Source organism: Hemitrygon akajei, chromosome 1 (genome assembly GCF_048418815.1).
Source record: "Hemitrygon akajei chromosome 1, sHemAka1.3, whole genome shotgun sequence".
NCBI lineage: Eukaryota > Metazoa > Chordata > Chondrichthyes > Myliobatiformes > Dasyatidae > Hemitrygon > Hemitrygon akajei.
Window position 1 is genome coordinate 62,980,733 of NC_133124.1, and position 22,478 is coordinate 63,003,210.

The 22,478-nt window shown below is 37.0% G+C and overlaps 2 protein-coding genes across 4 annotated transcripts in view; one reads left to right on the plus strand and one right to left on the minus strand.

Annotated features, from left to right (window-relative positions):
* Nucleotides 1-3,725, plus strand: part of LOC140727045 (NEDD4-like E3 ubiquitin-protein ligase WWP1) — a 150,385-nt gene extending 146,660 nt beyond the window's left edge. The window contains exon 24 of the mRNA XM_073044242.1: nt 1,758-3,725. Coding sequence (XP_072900343.1) covers nt 1,758-1,857 — 100 coding nt within the window. The 3' untranslated portion in view covers nt 1,858-3,725. The remainder of the gene's footprint in view (nt 1-1,757) is intronic.
* Nucleotides 3,628-22,478, minus strand: part of rmdn1 (regulator of microtubule dynamics 1) — a 34,451-nt gene continuing 15,600 nt past the window's right edge. The window contains exons 5-11 of one of the 3 annotated variants that reach the window (XM_073044309.1): nt 20,834-20,993; nt 20,666-20,755; nt 11,038-11,093; nt 10,490-10,577; nt 7,974-8,004; nt 6,379-6,512; nt 3,628-3,865 (exon numbers count right to left, since the gene is read on the minus strand). In XM_073044309.1, the coding sequence (XP_072900410.1) occupies nt 3,812-3,865; nt 6,379-6,512; nt 7,974-8,004; nt 10,490-10,577; nt 11,038-11,093; nt 20,666-20,755; nt 20,834-20,993 (613 nt within the window). In that variant the 3' untranslated portion in view covers nt 3,628-3,811. The remainder of the gene's footprint in view (nt 3,866-6,378; nt 6,513-7,973; nt 8,005-10,489; nt 10,578-11,037; nt 11,094-20,665; nt 20,756-20,833; nt 20,994-22,478) is intronic. The other 2 variants (XR_012098783.1, XM_073044318.1) reach the window with 2 other exon arrangements.

Consider the following 22,478-nt stretch of genomic DNA (forward strand, 5'->3'; position numbering starts at 1 on the left):
TAGGAGAGGGATTAGATTGCTCTTAAATTAAGTTAAAAGGTCAGCACAACATCATGGGCTGAAGAGCCTGTACTGTGTGGTGTTCTGTTTAGACTTAACCCTGCTGTTCTAATATTCAGCCTAAATGATGCTGAGTGCCTAAGTAGCAAAAGGGGTTTGGAAGGAGAGTTGGAAGACTACAGAAACATCCACTTCCTCAGTAATAGCAAAATCCAATGTGTACAACAACAGGCTCAGACATTTGACCCTTCTCGCTGAAGGTCCTTAACCTTAACTAGGCTCCTCTCATAAACATTGGTACTGAAAAGGATATGAGAGGCTTTGTATCTTGTAGTGAGAATGAGAGTAATTCCTGTAATGTAAAGCAGACAGCTTGATTGGCATTCTATTCAACTGCCTAAACATTCGCTCCCTCCATCACGGGTGTTCTGTGACCGCAATTTGTACGATCTATACATTGTAGCTCAGTCTTCACTCGGACCATTCTGGACAACAGGAGCAAGGGTTATTTTCCCTGATATTGGCAGCATTTGACCAAATGTCACATTAAGCAGCCATGGTAAAATGAAAAACGCTGAGAATTGAGGAATAGCTCTTCATTGGTTGGATTCACACCTAATACACTCGAATATGGTGATAGTTTTTGGACCTCTGTTGTGTACCAGCTACATAATACACTGCAGTTGTTTGCTAGGCTACTTCAAAGGCATCATCCAACATACAACTTTATTACTAAAAATGAGCAGAACAGGAGCATCACCAGATGCAGATTTCCCAACAAAGTACAGTTCATCTGAGTTCGGAAATGTATCACCATTTTTTCATGGTGACTTGATCCAAATCCAGGAATATGCTGCTTAGTAACACCTTCACCTAAAAATACCAGTTAAAAGTGACTAGCACATTTGGGCATGAGCAGTAAATGGGGTCTGGCTGTATCACTGCCTGGTATGGGAACTGTACCTCCCTTAATTGCAGGACTCTGCAGAGAGTGGTGTGGACAGGCTAGCGCATCTGTAGTTGTGAACTTCCCATGATTCAGGACAGTTACAAAGATAGGTGTGTATAAAGGGTCCGAAGGATCATTGGGGACCCGAGTCACCCCAATCACAATTTATTTCAGCTGCTACCATCTGGGAAATGGTACCGCAGCATAAAAGCCAGGACCAACAGGCTCCGGGACAGCTTCTTCCATCAGTCCATCAGATACACTTATGCTGATCTGAGTGTATTTCTATGTTTTAGTGACTGTTCTATTTATTATAAATTATTATAAGTTACTATGATTGCACGTTGCACATTTAGACAGATGTAACGATTTTTACTCATGTATGTGAAGGATGTAAAATAGTTAATTCAATAATAAATTGTTACATACAACATGAAAACATATTAAAGAACAAACATGGAGTAATTCAATAGGTTAAGGTGCATCTGTGGAGGTAAAAAGATTTTCAATGTTTTGAATTTTAACCCAAAATTATGAACCCTTTTAACTCCACAGATACTGATTGATCTGGTGAGTTCCTGCAGCTTTTTTTTTGCTTCAGATTCCAGCATATGCAGTACCATGTGTATCCAAGTTGTTATGTTACATTAAAGTGCAGAGCTCAGGGCTACAGAGTCATGTTGAGAAGGAAATGTGCCACAGATTCCATACTCAACATGGAGTTTGACAGATTTGAAATGTATTTAGGACATTTGGAATTGTTGAAATGTAGCCTTGTGTTCATTGATGTATGTATATTCTTCAATAGCTTTAACCGCTTGGATTTGCCACCTTATAAAAGTTATGAACAATTAAAAGAGAAGCTTCTTTTTGCAATTGAAGAAACGGAAGGATTTGGACAAGAATAGATGCAGCACAATCTTGATGCTATGAGATGGCAACACAATGTACATGTTTCTGTTTCATCATTTACAGTTGCACAGTTGTCTATCTGTATATAAGCTATTTGCCTAGAGAAATAATTTACATCTGGAATTCTATAAAATTAACATGCTTTTCTTCCAGTCATTTATGCAAATTGTCTTGACCGTACATAGTATTTTACATACCTTTCCTTTAAAAGAAATATTGTGGGAGAAAAGAGTTTGGCTGATTTCTGAAACATAGATTTTTTTTAAATATCAGAAACAGCTGAAATATCCATGGCTCTAGTTTTATAGAGCTTAGTAGGTGATTTGGTAGGTGTGCTATTATGCCCCCTTAGTGCAGAAGAAAACATACCCTGTGGCTCAGTTTCCACTGATCTAACAATTCTGTCAGGGAGATTTCTTGCATGGCTGTCACTGAAGTATTTAAGGCTTATGCCAAACACTGTCAGATATCTAGATTTAATGCTGCTGGCTTGTTGAAATCATAGAAAATGTAAATGCTGACATGAGTTTTCTTTTATTTTCTTGTTGTGTTATTGCTGTTTATGTATGTCTTGTGTATAGTATACTGAAATAAACAAAAGCAGAGAGACTGGGGTAGTATCCCAAATACTAATGTTATTTTATATACAAAAAGCTAATGTGGACAATTTTCACAGTGTAATTATGCAAAATATTACCTCTGCTGCTTTTATGTTCAGTCTTTTAGAACAGTTACATTTATCAATCAGGAATAAAAAGTCAATTAAGTTTTGCACATTTGTAAGGAATGTTGTATAATTAGTTTTCCCATTGCAATGGTATACGTTCTGTGTGTATAAATTATATTATGCATCTCTTTTTCTGGCTTTGAAATATAATTTCTAATAGGCCTTCAACCTCTGAGAAATATCAAGTGATTTATTTTTTAAATTCAAAAATTTCAAAAACATGTAATACATTTAAAATAGTTTCACCAGTATTGAGGGCATTTACTTAATGACATGTAACAAAAATATATTTAAAAAAATTGTGAATTATATTGAACTGCAACTTCTAACACGCTGTGCTTCCTTGCAGTGACTGGGGAGATAGAGACATTTGAAATGTAACATTTGTAATGCTTTAAATTTAAACGTTGTAAATTCCATTAAAGTTTTTAATTTGTAAAAGTTTTGTAAAAGCTCGAGTTTGGTCAGTTTTTACTACTGCTTTTTATTATATTTCCCCCACCCGAAAAACAGTTTAGCAACTGACCACTTCTGCATATCAATTAGCTAGTATTTGCAACAAAGCATCAAGATTACCACTGAAACTTCAAACTGTCAGGTGCTTGAAAAACTTTTATTTGTAATTATGTCCAAACAAAGTTTAATAAAATAGGCACCTACTTTTATTATTAAAGTTTTTCATGTTTTTAGTTGAAAGTGGAAAACTTGCTATCCTGTTACCCAAGTGGCTATAGACCACACAATGCTTTGATTAAATACAAACTACTGATGAATATAGAATGGATTAACTGTTAATAGACCTGCTGGTGATTCAGCTTGTATGTTATTTTGGGATTTTGTAGAATTTTTCTGCAAAGACTTACTATTATAAGACCTTCCCTGCATTGCAAGAGAAAAGTTATATTTTTAGGAGTTAATGAATGCACTGGCACCATCCCGCAGTTGAAGTTATACACTTCAACTATGATGGTTTGCTTCTTTTTTGGGTAGTTGAGTTATTTACTTGCATCACTATTCACAAATTTGCAGCACTAAAAGGTTCACAAATATGAGTATTTATTTGGTTAATGCTGTATCAGGGCTGTACAATTGTGTAAATTCCTTTGTGATTAAACTAATAAAAATCATTTTCATTGATGTTTGAGAAATCAATTAACTTCAAAATTAATCTCATCACATAGTGACTGGCTGGAAACTATTTTAATGTGCAAGAGTGACTTCAGCTAAGTCCTTGACTCCAGCAGTGATTTAAGTAATTCAATGGCTTCCTTCTGAACCTAAAAATAGAAAAAGAGATTATAGACAGATTATCTATAGATACTGTGGGACTTCAAAAAAATTTTTGTAGACTAAAGGCACAATATAATAATGAATTCAATGTTTTGTTTTCCAAATTAAAACCTACATTAAACAGCTGAATAATAAATGTTTTCATTTTTAATACAATTAACTAATGCAAATTACTTCAGACTTCCCTCTCTCCATTCCTGGCAAATTGTAGGTTCAATTTGGGGCAGATTTTCCTTACTGGTGAGTGAATAAGATTTTGTTTTCCAAACCAATAACCCAACCCACACATCACTGCAAGAGCTGCTCAAAGTAGTATTCTTGACTCAGTTACTTCTTCAGTATTTTGATTATAAGTGAAAAGTGGGGCTGTTTGCTGATGATCGAAAAATGTTCAATTCTTTAGGCAACTCAGCAAATGGTAATAGTCCATGTCTCCTGCAGCAAAACCTAGGCATCAGGAATGCACTGATAGGAGCAATAGCACATGCCATTAAAGTGCTAGTTAATAGCCATATCCTCCTCTGTTCAATGGCATTACCAGCGTTGAATCCCAAAGCATAGTCACTGACCAGAAACTTAAGCAAACCAGCCAAGCTAATCCCATTGTTGCAAAAGCAGGTCAGAGTTGGGTGTTTTGTAGCAAGTGATTCATTGCCTGCCACACCAAAAGTTTTCCATGATCTACAAAAAAAAACAAATTGGGGTGATCTAATTCCCTCCACTTAATCAGGATGATTCCAGCTCCAGTTACAGTCACGATATCAAAATCATCCTGAACAAAGTAACCATGATTGTTAACCTATCCACTGTCCTAACCTTTATGTTAGCCCATGTACGGTGGCTGCAGATAGATACCACTGACAAAATTTGCTACAATTACTCACATAGGCTAGATGAAAAGTACCTCCCAAACCTGTAACCTCTACCAGTAGGAAGGACGTGGGTTTTAAGTGCATGAGAACAGCATCATCTGCACTCTATCCTGACTTGGAAATGTATTGCAGTTCTTTTATCAACATTGGATCTTAACCTGGCAGCACTACCTCACCAGAAGTACTCAAGCAATGAAGTATGTATCACCACACCTTTGATAACTGATATGGATATAAAATTAACTGCCATGTTCAAAAGTGCAAAAAAATTAAGTTTTCATTTTTATCTTTTCAATTTAATATGCAGGCTGCCATTTTCTATATGGTTTACCAACATTTTCCACAACTTTGCTGATCAAAGGCTTAAATACTGGGTTAATTCCCAGAACCTGGAACCTAGTAGAACTAGTGGGAATAGATCATCTTATCCCACTATAGGCTGCATCAGTTACAGTTCCTAAAACCACCAAAAATTTAAATCTGACTCAGATATGAAAATAGACTGGGCTTGCAACATGGTGCTTCTAAGCAATGATTATTCACAAAATCAAAGGGTCAGCAATTGACCTAGGGGTACATAAAAATCTGCTAAAATATACTTAGAGTAAAATTAATTTTGTCTGCTTAAATTCAATGCAGTGGATTCAGTTCAATTGGGCCATCTGTTTAATCAGAGCAATCACTTATTTGGCACAAACCTTGAAGAACAAAAACCTATTCAGAAAATATCCAGGATTCCTTTGGTTTATTTGGGACGCTATGCCCAATTAAAGGGCAGGAGACTGTTGCTGAACAGTTTCTAACTAGCATCAGTCACGTGCACTTGTGTGGCCATTAGATGCAACACCGTGCTCAGAGTGAAGAGTTTTCTAAAAAGCATCCATTGCGTGTATTTGTCTTCAAAAGCAGTGATTTTCATCACTGATAATTGACAAGAAATAATCAGTTAGACAATTCAGAACTGTTTAGCTCATTGTCGTTACAAGCATTCAAGTTTAGAGATGCCAGAAACAGCCGGGAGTGAAAATGATATGATTACAAAGTATTTAAAGGCATCAATAATCATGAATGTTACAATGAAAATGAAGATTTGAAGGATTCAATAGTCAAAAGAATTGTACAAAAGCTATCCATTATCTGCATTAGGTGGCTTCATTGATTTTGTTCATTTACAGTCAATAGAACAAGGCAGTGTGCACTGGATGAACGCACCCATCAATGATTATTAAGAACTAATACAGTGTTATAATACTGTAGTAGTATTGGTAATGTTATAGTTTGTTCTGTATTTCAATTAAACACAATTTTTTACTCAATTAAATGGTAGTCTGTCTTTTTTTGTACTTTTTTTTTAAACCTTATCTCCATGAAACTTTAGCTATTTGGGTAACTTAATTGGGCCAAAATGTACTGGTCCCGATATGTCCCAATAAACCGTAATCCACTGGATAATAATTCTGCATCCTTTACTCATCCATATCCAAGTTCGGGTCGAGCTGAATAACAACATTTAAAGTTGAACATATCATTGATATCACTATGATTAAGTTTACCCAACAAAATTGCAGAAGAACAGTAGGTGGAGATGAGAAACACAACCTTTGAATTTTTATATTGGATAAACTTACCTGCTTGTCTTCTTCATTTCGTGCAGGGTAGTCCTTTGCTTTGGTCAACCACAACAAAGCCAACTTCTTGTTTTTTAATTTCATGCAAGTTTTCCCCAACATTAGTAAGTTTTTACTGTAGAAATTTGGTTCAGCTGCAAAATAAGTCACATTAAATGCAAACAATATATTACGCACAATACATTTACATATGCAGAGAAGCATATGAGAAAATAGAAAACAAGAATGTATTTAACTTCTGGTCTTTATTTACAGAGATGTTAACGACCAAGGTGGGGTAATTTAATTTTTTTTGTTTTCATGAATGAAGTAAGCTAAATTAAAAAGATTTTGTTTCTGATCTTCACCTACTGCTAATTCTTTTATGCTGCTCCTGAACTGCCTGTCAAAAGTTGCTAGGAAATTTATACAAAATAATGCACAAAAATCTCCTAACAATGATTTGTATATCAATGAATAATTAAATACTTAGAAATTAAAATGCCTTAAGATGAATCAATTGACAGCCATTGATTACCCAATAATGTCCTCTCTCGGCTGATGAATAGAAGAAGTACAATCATTGACAATTGTTACATCCTATCTTTTTCCTTGGCTATTCTAGTAGCCTAGCATAATACAGGAATCCTAACTCACACAGAGTCAGACTAAGCTTTAAATTATTAATTTACTGGCTTGTCACTTGGTCATTTCCCTTGCATCAATTTCAATCGCTCCAGTATTTTGTGACTCTTCATCAACCCTATCCCCTCACCAGTAATCACCAGAAGTGACCAGCAGCTGTCCATCTCATTGATCCTCACCCCTCTTCAGTGACAGTTTATTTTGGTAAGGTTAATCAGAATTAAGTGGACTATTGTAAATCCAGTAGGTTAACTAATGTTCTACAGAGAAGGAAATCTGCTTCCCTTACCTGGAGTGACCTGTTTGATTCCTGAAATTCATTTTCTCCTTCACCCCCACCAAGGATAAAGACAGCAGTGCATGAGAACTCCACCATTTTCACATTACCTTAAAGTAACATGTCATTTTCTCTTGGAAATATAGCCCCAATTCTTCAACATCAGTGGGCTTAAAATCACAGAAATGCATCTCCAGAAGTATACCGTAATTCAACCAATGAATTACAACAGTTCAAGAAAGCAGCATACCTCTTTCTCAAGTGCAATCACAACCAAGCAGTACATGACTGCGATGCCTTAAACCACAAATGAACACAGCTAAATTCTTTATACTATCTGCACAGCATTTGAATCTTAATGCAAAATTCTACTTTGATGTAGGAGAGAACATTGAGAAATAAATCCCGTTCTATCCAACCTTTGCTGGTCCAAGACTGAAATCTCAGCATTAACACATGGAAATAAATAATAGAATTAATCTGCCTGGCAACTGACACAAATTCCAAAGGGAATTACTATTGTTCAGCTATTTCAATGGGAGCAAATTCTGGACTGCACCGACCCTCAGGAAGGGGACTGGAAGACACAGACTAATTATTACAATTTCAGTTGAATTATATCTATCACTGAAAAGTAATATGAAGCTTAATTTAATTTTATAAATGAAATGAAATACATTTATGGAACTTTTACCTTCTTCAGCTTTGTCAAAATACTGGAGAGCCTAAAACAAAAAGTTTTTTGCCTGTTAGTTTCTGCTGCAATATTAAAATAGATGAGAGTAAATTATCCATGGTGGTATTGAAATAAGGTAGCTTCACTATTGTAATTAAACTGAAAAAAGGGGAATAATTGTATTTTCGTAAGGCACTTTTCAGCATCTGAAAACAAAAGGATATAAATATGAATCAAACTGCTTGGGAGAACTTTACTGCTTGTCAAAATAGTGTCATAGCTCTTTCTTATGTTCATATGCAACATGATGGAACCAGTTTAAAGTCCCATTAAACAGTACAGTAGAACAAATACTCCATCTTTTTGTTTTGTTCATACAGGACCTTGGTGAGGTTGTATCATCTACAACATTGGTCTCTTTACTGATAGGATGTACTGTTCAAAAACCGGAAAGATTTATTCAACTGGCTCCATTGACAATGGGATTAATTTTTGAGGCAGAGTAGATAAGACTTCTTTAGCATTTGGAAGAATGAGAGGATCACTGATCACAATTTATAAATTACACAAAAAGGCTTTATAGACTAGATGCAGGGAGGGTGCTTCCCTGGACTGAGGAGCTTAAAACTATGGGGTCAGTGGCAGGAAAACATAGTGATTACAGAAAATGCAAGAAATTGACATTGAAAATAAGGAACCCATTCAGACTAATTATTACTTTGAGTACATAGTAGCCAATTTCTAAGGTAGGGACATGTTTGGCACAGCTTTGTGGGCCAAAGGGCCTGTATAGTGCTGTATGTTTTCTATGTTTCTAAATAATTGAACATAATAAAACCATTAGAGGAAATGTACAGATAACAAATCAGATCCTGGACATTACATTGAAATTGATACAGTGAAAAAGAGAGAAAACTTAATTCCTTTTCATTGAGAACTCAACTCAGGTAGATTACCTTTAGCTTCGTTTTCTTACTATGGAACCATGATACCACTTGCCCCATCTCCCCCTCCAGTCATACACTAATTACCCAACACATGGGCTAAACATCCAAATCCATTGGCTTCCCCCATCTACTGGTCTCTTGACCCCCACCTCTAATCATTGAGCAACACACACAAAATGCTGGAGGAACTCAGCAGGCCAGGCAGCATCTATGGAAAAGAGTCAACAGTCAATGTTTTGGGCCGAGACCGTCCTGATGTAAAGTCTTAGCCCAAAATGTCAACTGTACTCTTTTCCATAGATGCTGCCTGGCCTGCTGAGTTCCTCCAGCATTTTGTGTGTTGCTTGGATTTCCAGCAGCTGCAAATTTTCTCATCTAATCATTGATCGTCAGCTTTCCATCGATTCCTTTGATTGTCAAATTCCTCATCCACAAACGTGCACCATCAAGAAGCTATTATATTCCTAGGAGAACCACAAGTGTACCACCATTACCGATATCAGATGATAATGACGGGTGGTATTACAGAAGCTGTAGTTTGTTAGCAACTGTATAAGGATTTAGTGATACAATATTGTGAGTAGTTTTGATTTTTTATTTAAGAACGGAAATATTTACTTTGGAGATAGTTGAAAAAAAAGGTTCATGAAAATGATTCCTGGGATGAGGGGGTTGTTTTATGAGGAAAGGTTAAGCAGTTTGTAAGAATGATATATACCATTATATACTGATATTACAGTATATCAATATACAATATTTAAAACACACAAACTTCTCAGGGTACTGACAAGGTAGATATAGAGTTAGGGACATAAATGAGCTGTTTCTCTTAAATTAAGATGAAGATAATACATTTCTTAGAAAGTTGTGAAAATTTGGCATTCTCCACTGAGTGATCTGCCGTGCTGTCAGTCATATAGCATGGTAACAGGACCTTCAGGCCAATACATCTAGCACTGAATTTATGTAACACCAGGGAAATTAATTTGGATAATGAGGGACCAAAGGTTATGGAAAACAGACAGGAAAGTGGAAACGATGTCAGAATTAAATAAGCCATAAATTTACTAAACATGTAGTGGGCTCAAGCGATCAAATGCTATATTCCTACTACAATTTCTTTTGTGCATATGTATTGAAAAATTATGTTTGGATAGAACATTCATGCAGTGATGGATGGAATTAAGAAGGGGTCATCTTAATTCAAATGGCTAAAAGAGCAGAAGGAGAGATTTCTGATTGTTTTCCTGTCTGTGGCCAATATTTACATTCACTAACAATATATCAGAAGGTATGACAAGTAGCAGTGAATTACACCATGAGGAATAGAATGAGATGATCATAACCACAACACCTTCCCATTAATGAAACCCAAATCCATTCTATCACTGTAAAGAAGTAACACTAAAGGTGATCATTTACGTAGCAATTTGCCTGCCCTGGGGATGGGCCCATGAAGACTAAAACAGGGAAGGAAAAGCAGTAATCAAGGCACCAAGTTATAAAAGATGGTCAAAAATACTGTTATTCAGTAACATAAAAATATTATTCAGTGATATGCCGAAGGAGGGGTTGTGTACAATTTACCTCTTCATAAGTGGAGCTTGGTGGGGTGGCAAAGAATGCAGCCGCTATTTTCTGCTGGATCCAGGGCATTTCAGCAAATGTGAAACACCTAGTGAAAAAAGATGAATTAATTAACCAAACGTGTCATGATTAGGAACTTATCACAAAAGTTGGTGATGTTATGGATAGCAAAGAAGGGATATAGATTAGTTACAAACTTCATTTTACAGTAGTCTGCACCAACCATAGAATCACAACTTTAGCTACAAAGTCTGCACGCATCACAGGTTTTCAATAGGATTTTGTGTTAATTTTAAACTGGCAATATGATGAAGGCAAATACATATAAAGCAGGGCTGCTAAAATCATTTGATTTACTCTCAGGTTCTTAAAGAAATCACATGATAAACGATTTAACAATTAGTACAACAGTCAAAACAAAATGTTATGAATTTTAATTTTTACATAAACAATATATAGAAGAACATGTAATTCTGCTATTCATCACTAATCAAGTTAGAAAGACAAACGGATGCTCTGAATAAGAACCACAGTTAACTGGCTCCTACCATAGTCCCATTAGATGAATTGATGTTGCATCTTTGGGATTAAGTTCAATGGCTTTCTAAAAGAGATAAGAAAATATTTTTTTCTGAATAACTACATGGGTTCATTTAAGTTTTCAGTTTACACATGCCTACTTAATTTGCCCTAAAAAATCAGAAAGGTATCACAAAGTTTAAATATTTTTAGAATTAGATACAGAGGAATTTACCAGCAGTTGTTCCAGAAACAGATAATTTGGACTAATGTGGACTAATTGCTGTTTATATAATGTAAGAACAGGATACTTAAGTCACCAATCTATTAAAAAGCAATCACTAAATATCTGACATTTCAAAAAGTAATACGAGATAGAAAAACAATTATTTCATGATTATTTGGAGTTTATTATTTACCTAGTTTTGCAAAACAAGTTTGCAAACTGTTGTTACTAAGCAGTATAAGCGACCCAAGCATGACTTGTACTTCAGCAATTAGGCATCACACACTTAAAGGTTAGACCTGGCTAAATACTGCACCTCCTCACCAAATTAATAGATTCTGACCGAGAATTTCCTCAGCATTTGCAACTGATATTAAAGGATCACTGCTCCAGTTAGCGGTTTGGTTGCTGGACATGCTACTTATCACCCAAGGCACAAGTTATCAGGTGTCGCCGAATTAGGCTCGCATGAAACAAGGCCTTCCCTTTGCCAACTGCAAAATGCACAACAGGATCAATGACATCTGGGCCCATGGAGGTTAGGAAGCCAACAATTAATGATTAGGGATGGAGTCAAGTGATCAATGAATTTGGATGTTTAGGCCATGGATTGATAATCAGTGTATGGCTGGAGGGTGAGCTGGGGTAAGTGATAACAAGTAAGTACCGTAGATTCCGGACTACAGAGCGCACCTGATTTTAAGCCGCTGGCTCTAATTTTAGAAATAAAATCATTTTTTTAATTGTAAAGGCCGCACCGGATTTTCGGCCGCAGGTGTCCCACGTTGTAATATGAGATATTTACACAGAAAGATATTACACGTGAGGATTTTTTTAACTTTTAATTAAATCCATATGGTAACAAAAACAAATACATATTGCAAATGCTTTTTTTCGAACCGTGCCCGTACGCGGCTACTTTTAAATATACGTTGCGTATACTTCTTTACTGAACAACATTCCAATATCTCCTAACGACTGGTAAAAAATATATATACTGCAGCCTACCAGGAAAAGTTATTGATACCTTTAACTTAAAAGCAGAGTTCGCTCAGATCCAAAGCCGCTCGCGTAATGCGCTCCCCCCTCCTTTCCGTTTCATCGCAAACGGCATTTAAAAACAGAGTTCGCTCGGATCCAAAGCCGCTCGCGTAATGCGCTCCCCCCCTCCTTTCCGTTTCATCGCAAACCGGCATTTTCCCACAAGACACCGTGAAACCGGGTGTGTCGTCATAGCATCCCGCGATGTAGTACAGAAAACAAATATAGTTTAAACTAAGTAGGGTAGGTAGCACAATGCTTCGAGTGTTTTCCATGTTGATGAGGGTGAGTACAAATGACTGATTTACAATAATTTAATTGTGAAAGTGCGCTTGATTTATCGTACAATTTCATTGGACCTCTGTGAACTACTCATCAATTTTATTGGTCTACTGTTACGAGGCAAAATGTTTACGAGGCGGCATGAAAAAAACCATGCATTAGCTGCTTCGGATTATTGGCCGCAAAGTTCAAAGCTGTTCAAAATGTGGGAAAAAAGTAGCGGCTTAAAATCCGGAATCTACGGTAAGTTAAAGGTAACCTACCTGAGTTCGGCTCCCAGCTATGGCTTGGGACCTGCTCAGGGAGGCTCCTGACAAGTCCTGTAGAAGTAGAGCATGCAGGCACATGGAAAGACCCTTCTACAGGAGTTGCCTGTAGGATGTAAAAGAAAATCCCAGGATTGTTGTACAGATATTCATTGGACATCATTTGGCACTATTACTAGAACTCTATAAATCTAGTGAAAACTAGAGTTAAGATTGGATCAGCCATGATCTTGTTGAATGGCGGAGCAGGCTTGAGGGGCCGATTGGCCTACTCCTGCTCCTATCTCTTATGTTCTTATGTACACATGTCCAAGGTTCTTTACAAAAGAACCCAAAACAAAAAAATCACAATCTTTGCCAATCTATGCCCTGATATCCCCAAATATTATTCACAATTTATGTTCTATAGAAGCCAGATCAAGCAACAGGCAAAAAGTGGGGCATTATACTAAAACATATTAGAAGTTGGAATAGTAGGCCAGATGGCCCTTTAAGCTTGCGCTACTATTCAAAGTAAATTTATTATCAGAGTAGATATATGTAACCATATACTACCCAGAGATTTATTTTCATGTAGCATTCACATAGAACAAATATATACAATAGAATCAATGAAAAACTACACACAAAGACTGAAAGACAAATAGTGCTGTTACGTACCCCGTAACTGAGTCACTTACCAGCAAAGATAGAGAGGTCCGTTGAAGTCTGATGGTACTATTTTTAACAGTATTTATTGATAAAAATACACCAAAAATAATAACAATGCAAACATACAGATAATATACATCGTCAATATTAAATCTAAAAGCGCGGGTATAATAATAATCAATAAGAAATAACTCTATCGTTGTCTAGGGGATAATGAATTGTCCGATGGAAATATAAAAGTCACTCAAGTTCATTCAAGCTGCAGCTTTTGGTTGGAGAGAGAGACGGATTAAAACTTGCCCATTCCTTTTATGATGTCAATCCTTCGAGAGTCGTTGGGGGCTGATTTCTCCTTTGTTGTTAGCTAAAGCCGTTCTTCTGTGGCAAGGCCCACCAATTCCGAGGCAAATGGAAAAGGACGCACGTGGCTTTCCACCGGCTTTCGCTATTACACTGTTACAGGATTTCTAGCGTTTCTTCTGGTGCATCTGAGGGCTGTTCCCACAGACCCTCTTTTATCCCCACTCACGAGGTCTCAGATGTCAATCAGGGTGGAATGATGCCAACCCCCAAACAGCCCACATTGCCCGAGGGCTTCCACGAAGCACAGTACTCAATACACAATTCCATCTCCAAGAGACAATGGCCGTTTCCTGTAGCTTTGTATTGCCGAGGGGCCAAACATTCCAAACGTCTCTCTCTCATTTCCTGAGTCTCCTGACCTGAATTAATAGCGATCTTGCGATTCCCAAAAAGGAGGGGGCACAGGCGTAACAGTGCAAATACAAAAATATCATCAAATAAACAAACAATACTGAAAACGAGTTGTGGAGTCATTGGAGTGAGTCCATAGGTTGCAGAATAAGTTCAGCATTGAGGCGAGTGATTTTATCCACGTTGGCTCAGGAGCCTGATGGTTGAAGGGTAATAACTGCTCCTGAAGCAGGTGGTGTGGGACCTCAGGCTCCTGTACCTCTTTCCCAATGGCATTAGCAAGAACATCGCCTGAATGGTGGATGCCGCTTTCCCGTGTAGCACTACAAAGTGGATGTAACAGATCTGATCTCCGGATTGAAATTTCCATTCCTGTCTGCCACCTATAGCCTTTAATTGCCCCGCAGTGCACAAATCTTCCCAAAGATTCAGAACTCCCCTCGACAAGAAAACGCTGTCTCATCTCAGAACAAGTGGCACCTCGATTCTAGACTGCTCTCCAGCAGGGTAACACCTTTATAGTGGATAACCTGTCTACCTTCAGATGTATGCATCAGTGACCTATCATTCAGCTGATACGGTATGCATAAGATACCTATCATTCTTCCTGACTCCAAACAAAATAGGCGTTTTCTACACAACCTTCCCTTATTAGATAATCTTAACATGCCAGGAACAATTTAGTGGAGCTTTACTGCAATCCACAAGGGATGTATTTTTAAATAATGACATGAAAACTGGATGCAATGCTCCAGGTGTGATCTCATGATATAATTATGACATAACTTCTTTACTCTACTGTACTGATCCCTTTGTATAAGGGCAATTAGTACATCTGCCCTCTTGATTACCTGCAGAATCTGCATGCTCATACAAACTTACATCTCCCTTTATCATACCACAATGATCTTTCAGTCCACTCACTCCAATTCTAAAAGCCACTTTGCAGCTGTTTTTGTGCCCACCTCCTTCGGCACCATCAGCAAAGTTGGATACTTTGCATCATATCCCTTTATCTAAATCACTAATACAACTTAAAGAAAACTGCTGAAGCCACAGCTCTGATCTCTGATAAATGTCAAATTGAAAATGACACTTGCCTTTATCTTTCATTTCATGTCTGTGGACCAAAATTGATCCAAGTTAATATGTTACCATCCATTTTATAAATGATGTTCCTAATCCATATTTTTCCAATACCTTAAATAAAAAATCCCATTCAAATCTATCAAATGCTTTTTCTGCATCTAAAGCAACTGCCACTCTCGTTTCCTCCCTCTTTTGCACTAAATGGATTATACTAAATAACCGAGATACATTATCTGCCGATTGTCTATTTTTAATAAATCCTGTTTGATCCATATGCACTAATTTTGGTAAGCATTTAGATAATCTATTAGATAAGATTTTTGCTATTATTTTATAATCAGTGTTTAATAAAGAAATAGGTCTATATGATGCTGGTTTTAAAAGGTCTCTATCTTTTTTTGGCAATACTATTAAAATAGCTGTTGAAAAAGATTCTGGAAGTTTATGCGTTCTTTCCGCTTGTTGTATTAACTCCATAAGAGGAGGAATTAATAAATCTTTAAACTTTTTAAAAAATTCAGGCGGAAAACCATCTTCTCCTGGAGATTTATTACTGTTAGATTCTGAACTCCTGTAAGACTCTGTATTAATTCATTTTTACCGATGGTAAAAAAGCATTGAAGGAAGGGGGTGTTACGAACGTGCCACAACTCTGAGGGGCCGAAGGGTACAAAGTCGCCCCCTCCTTCTTGAGGATCGCAAGATCGCTATTAATTCGGGTCTTGGACCCAGGAAATGAGAGAGAATCCTCAAGGTTTTGGAATGTGTCCTGGCCCCTCAGCAAGACAATGCCACGGATAACGGCCATTGTCTCTTGGAGACGGAATTGTGTATTGAGTACTGTACTATTCATTGAAGCCCTCAGGGGATGACCAGAGTGGGCTGGTTGAGGGATTGCATCATCCCAACCTGACTGACATCTGAGACCCCGTGACTAAGGATAAAAGAGGGTCTGGGGAACAACCCCTTCAGACACACCAGGAGAAACGTATGAGACCGGTGGGGACTTGTGTGTGTGTGTCCATCCTTGCCTGGATGACAAGTCCTCCACGGAACGGCTTCGCTAAAGGACGAATACGGATCAAGATCAGATCAAGGAAAGACGGCAAGTTTCTTTTCTCAAAATCTCTCTCTCCAACAATTGCAAACCCAGCGGTTCCCAAAGGCTGAAGCCTGCATGAACTGAGTGACTTTTATATTTCCATCGGACAATACATTATCCCCTAGACAACGATAGAGCTTATTTCTCATTGATTATTATTATACCCGCACTTTTAGATTTAGTATTGACGACGTATATTATCTGTATGGTTGCATTGATATTATTTTTGTGTCTTTTTACTAATAAATACTGTAAAAAATAGTATCAGACTTCAACGGACCTCTCCATCTTTGGTGGTAATGACCCAGTTACAGGGTTCGTAACAAATTCTTCAACCTCCTTCAATATAAAAGGCATACCTATTCCCTTCTGTTCTTCCGTATTTAATTTTGGAAGAGTTATTTGTGATAAAAATCTTTCTATCTTGACGTCATCATTTTTTGATTCTGATTTATACAACTCAGAATAAAAATTCTTAAAAGCTTCATTAATTTCTAGAGGTTTATAAGTAATTTTATTTACTTTTGTTCGAATTGCATTTATTGTTTTAGAAGTCTGATCTGTTTTTAACTGCCATGCAAGGACCTTATTTGATCTTTCACCTAGTTCATAATATCTGTTTAGTTCTCATAATTGCTTTTTCTGTTCGATATGTCTGGAGTGTATTATATTTTAACTTCTTATTAATAAGTTGTCTTCGTTTTTCTTCTGTCATATTTCTTTGAGATTCTTTTTCTAATTTTATAATCTCTTTTTCCAATTGATCTATTTCTATCATATATTCCTTCTTAATTTTAGAAGTATAACTTATTATCTGACCTCTCAAATATGCCTTCATTGCTTCCCACAATATAAATTTATCATCAACTGAATGTAAATTTGTATCTAAAAAGAACTGAATCTGCTTTTTCATAAAATCACAAAAATCTTGATGTTTTAGTAGTATTGAATTAAATCTCCATCTATAAATTGATTCCTCTTTATCTATCATTATCATTGTCATTATTAAAGGAGAATGATCAGACAATATTCTTGCTTTATATTCCACATTTTTCACTCTATCTTGAATATTCGTTGATAATAGGAAAAAATCTATCCTTGAGTATGTTTTATGTCTATTTGAATAAAATGAATAATCTCTTTCTTTTGGATTGATTCTTCTCCATATATCAATCAAATTTAAGTCTTTCATCAATGATAGAGTTAATTTTACTACTTTTGATTTTGTAACAGCCTTTGTTGATCTATCTAAAACTGGATCTAGACAAAAATTAATATCTCCACCTATTAATATTTTATCATGTGCATTAGCCAAATTCAAAAAGACTTCCTGTATAAATTTTACATCATTTTCATTTGGTGCATAAATATTCATAAGAGTCCATAGCTCTGAAAAAATTTGACAATGTATAATTAAATATCTTCCTGCCGAATCAATTAATACATTTTGTATTTTAATTGGTAAATTTTTATTAACGAAAATTGCAACTCCTCTCGCCTTTGAGTTAAATGAAGCTGCAATAACATTTCCAACCCAGTCTCTTTTTAATTTCTGATGTTCTATGTCTGTTAAATGAGTTTCTTGTAAGAAAGCTATATCTATTTTCATTTTTTTAATATATGTTAAAATTCTTTTTCTTTTTACCGGTCCATTAAGCCCATTAACATTAAAACTTTAAAAATTCAATAAATTAGTCATTGTTTTTAATTATGTTACTCCAATCTATAATAATACCTAATCTTTCAACTTTCGTGGTATCCTGGGAAATCTTTTTAGAAGTCTCTATGTTGCTATGTGTGTCCCCACCAATCATCCAGGCAAAAATGAGGTTATATTTCCTACAAATCAATATAAGCAGGCAAATGCAGCTTCTAAGGAACTGGGAAGATGACAAACATCTTTATCTGGAGAGGGTCGTCAGTAACTTTAAATTCCTTGGCATAATTATATCACAGGATCTATACTGGGGCCAGCACATAAATGTCATCACAAAGTGCCATCACATTCTTCTTTCTTAAAAGTTTGTGCAGATTCAGCATAGAACCATAGAACATTACAGCACAGAAACAGGCCTTTTGGCCCTTCTTGGCTGTGCTGAACCATTTTTCTGCCTAGTCCCACTGACCTGCACCTGGACAATATCCCTCCATACACCCCTCATCCATGTACCTGTCCAAGTTTTTCTTAAATGTTAAAAGTGAGCCCACATTTACCACTTCATCTGGCAGCTCATTCCACACTCCCACCACTCTCTGTGTGAAGAAGCCCCTCCAATGTTCCCTTTAAACTTTTCCCCCTTCACCCTTAACCCATGTCCTCTGGTTTTTTTCTCCCCTAGCCTCTGTGGAAAAAGCTTGTTTGCATTCACTCTATCTATACCCATCATAATTTTATATACCTCTATCAAATCTCCCCTCATTCTTCTACGCTCCAGGGAATAAAGTCCTAACCTATTCAACCTTTCTCTGTAACTCAGTTTCTCAAGTCCCGGCAACATCCTTGTAAACCTTCTCTGCATTCTTTCAACCTTATTAATATCCTTCCTGTAATTTGGTGACCAAAACTGCAAACAATACTCCAAACGGCCTCACCAATGCCTTATACAACCTCACCATAACATTCCAACTCTTATACTCAATACTTTGATTTATAAAGGCCAATGTACCAAAAGCTCTCTTTATGACCCTACCTGTGATGCCACTTTTAGGGAATTTTGTATCTGTATTCCCAGATCCCTCTGTTCTCCTCAGTGCCCTGCCATTTACCTTCCAAAGTGCAATACCTCCCACTTGTCTGTATTAAACTCCATCCGCCATATTTCAGCCGATTTTTCCAGCAGGTCCAAATCCCTCTGCAAGCTTTGAAAACCTTCCTCACCGTCCAATACACCTCCAATCTTTGTAGCATCAGCAAATTTGCTGATCCAATTTACCATATTATCCAATTTAGCATATTATCTAAAACTCTAATTTCTAAGCAGCTTAGATCAATTTATTCTGATTAATCATTTATTTCAAACAAAATGAGGATGAAATTTTAAAAAATGAAATTGCGACAATATTACCAGTATTTCCAAATGAAAGGTACAATACTTCTCTCACCACAACCCTGAGAAGACCAAGGAATTTTAGCAACAATCGCTAAGAATGTAATCACTTCTGTGTACATAATAAAGAGAATTAAAGTTACAGATTAATTAAGATAAAGCAGAAGTCAGGGCTACTCAGAATTAGGTTTATTATTACTCAATATGAACGAAGAGTATGTTGTTTTGCGGCAGCAATGCAGTGCTATAAATTGCAAATACGTAGTGGTAAAGCAGAAGGAATATTGACATAGTGTTCATGGACAGTTCAGAAACCTGATGGTGAAGGGGATGAAGTTGTTTTTGAATCATTGTGTGGGGACATTTAGGCTCCTGTACTTCCTCCCTAATGGTAGTAACAAGGAGCTAGACGTCATTTCCTGGATGGAGTGGGTCATTAATAATTAATAAAGGACCCTCATTAAAGACAGTCCTTAATGAAAGGCATCACTTTTTGGAAACCTCCTCAATGGTGGCAAGGTTGTGATTGAGATGGAGCTGGTTAACCCTCTGCAGTCTCTTGTGATCCTGTACACTGGAGCCTCCATACTAGCTGTGAGGCAACTAGTCAGAGTGTTCTCTAGTGTACATCGATAAAGATCTGCATGAGTCTTTGATGCCATACCAGATTCTTCAAACCCTTAACAAAGTCGAGCCAATGCCATGCCTTCTTCATGATTGTGTAAGTGCAATGTGCCCAGGACAGATACCCCGAGATACTGATACCCAAGAATTTAAAGCTGTTCTCCCTTTCCACCACTGACCCCTCAATGTGCACATTCTCCCAAATTCTCCTTCCTGAAGTCCATAGTCAAGTCCTTGGTCTTGCTGATATTGAGTGCGAGGTGGTAATAGTAACACCACTCAATCAGCTGATCCACCTCACTCCTCTCTGCCACCTCAACATCAACTGACAGTGGTGTCATCTATGAATTTATAGATGGTGTTTTGCACTCCTCTAAAAACTGGTGACCTATTCCTCCACTCTTCTTTTAAAGATGTCCTCCTCATAATCCTTTTTTAATATTGATCCACGTGTTTTAAAAATACCACTTAGAATTTTGGTCCTTTTGTAATGCAGTAAAGTACACTTTTAGCTTTACTTATGTATAATAGCTTCCCAAAAATATTCTGAATTAAGGTTTCAATCTTATTAAAAGATAAATCTTCATAAAAATAGATAAATGCATGTTACTGTACCTGAAAGTGTGTTTTAATGACATAAGCATTTGCTATTTTTGCCTTGATACCCTCGTAGTCTCCAACATCACTGATACATATCGCGTACCACTGTACGAGAATTTAAAAAAGCATTAAGACAATATATGGGGGAAAATTGAAATAGTTTACAATAAAATGAAACATTACCTTATGAGCTGCAAAGCTCTGTTCATTTATTTCTAGAGACTTTTTGGCAAACTCCAAGGCTTCATAAGTTAGTTGCTGCTTCTTTTCCACAGAAGTACTTACTAAGTGAGCCAAGTCACGTGATGCTCGAGCAAGGCGCCAGAGAAGCTCGCCATTCATACTAGGTGAAACACAGAATGCTATTAGCTATTGTAAACTTCAGTACTATATTCCAAACAATGGTGAAACCATCACCAATCACTGTCACTGCATCACACAACTTCACATCAGTAATTTAAGATGCTAAAGCCCAATGATAATGATAAAACCTTCCTCCAAAGTGTGTTCTATTTACAGACTTCTGCTTTTGAATCAGGAAAATCACTTCAACTGTCAGAAAATGAAAATAGTTACACACCCAATTTTCAGCAAACACAGCACTTTAAAAAAAAACACTAGGAATTTCAAAAGATTAACAACCAACTTTTTTTTCCTCTCAGTAATTGCAAAATAAATTATGTATTCTTGTGTCATAATAATGCACGGAGAGTTTCCAATTGTAAATGAAAGTTACAGTTAATAAAAATGTCTGAATTTGAACCAGCAATTATTTGGGCCAGAACCCATTTCAGATTCTGATATTGCTCTTTATTAGCAACACACACAAAACACTAGAGAAATTCAGCATGTCAGGCAGCACCTAATAAACAAACAATTGACATTTCGGGCCAAGACCCTTCATCAAGACTGAAAAGGAAGGGGAACAAAACCAGAATAATTGTTGGGGTGAGGAAGGAGTACAAACTCAAAAATGATAGGTAAAGCCAGGTGGGTGGGGGAAGGGGGATTAAGTAAGAAGCTGGGAGGTGATAGGTGGAAAAGGTAGAGGGCTGGAGAAGGAATCTGACTGGTGAAAAGCCGGACCACAGGAGAAAGGAAATGAGGGGCATGGGGCAGGGGTGGTGATATGCAGGTACAGTGAAGTATAATGTATAGAGTAAAGAGAGACGAGAGTGGATCATGGATTGCTGGAAATGATGCAGGAGATGCCGTAATGGAGGACAAAGAAATGGCAGACAAACTTAAGTATTTTGTATCAGTCTTCACTGTGGAAGACACTAGCAGAAAACCAGAAATTTGAGAGTGTCAGGCAGAAATGGATGTATCAACATGTACAAACAAGCTGGATGAACTCAGCAGGTCGGGCAGCATCCGTTGACTGCTCATTTCAACAGACGCTGCCCGACCTGCTGAGTTCATCCAGCTTCTTTGTACGTGTTGATTTGACCACAGCATCTGCAGTGTACTTTGTGTTTAGAAATGGATGTAGTTTCTATCATTAAGGAGAAGGTGCTTTGGAAAGGTCTAAAGGTAGGTAAGTCACCTGGACCAGATGGGCTACACCCAAGGGATCTGAAAGACGTAGCTGAAGAGATTATGGAGACATCTTTCAAGAATCACTAGATTCTGAAATGGTTTGGAAGGACTGTAAAATTGCAAATGTCACTCCACTCTTCAAGAAGGGCGGGAGGTGGAAGAAAGGAAATTATAGGTTAGCTTCAACTAGAGTGGTTGTTGGGGTCCTTTAGTAAGGATGAGATCTCGGAATACTTGGAAACATGATAACATAGGCCAAAGTCGGCATGATTTCCTTAAGGGGAAATCT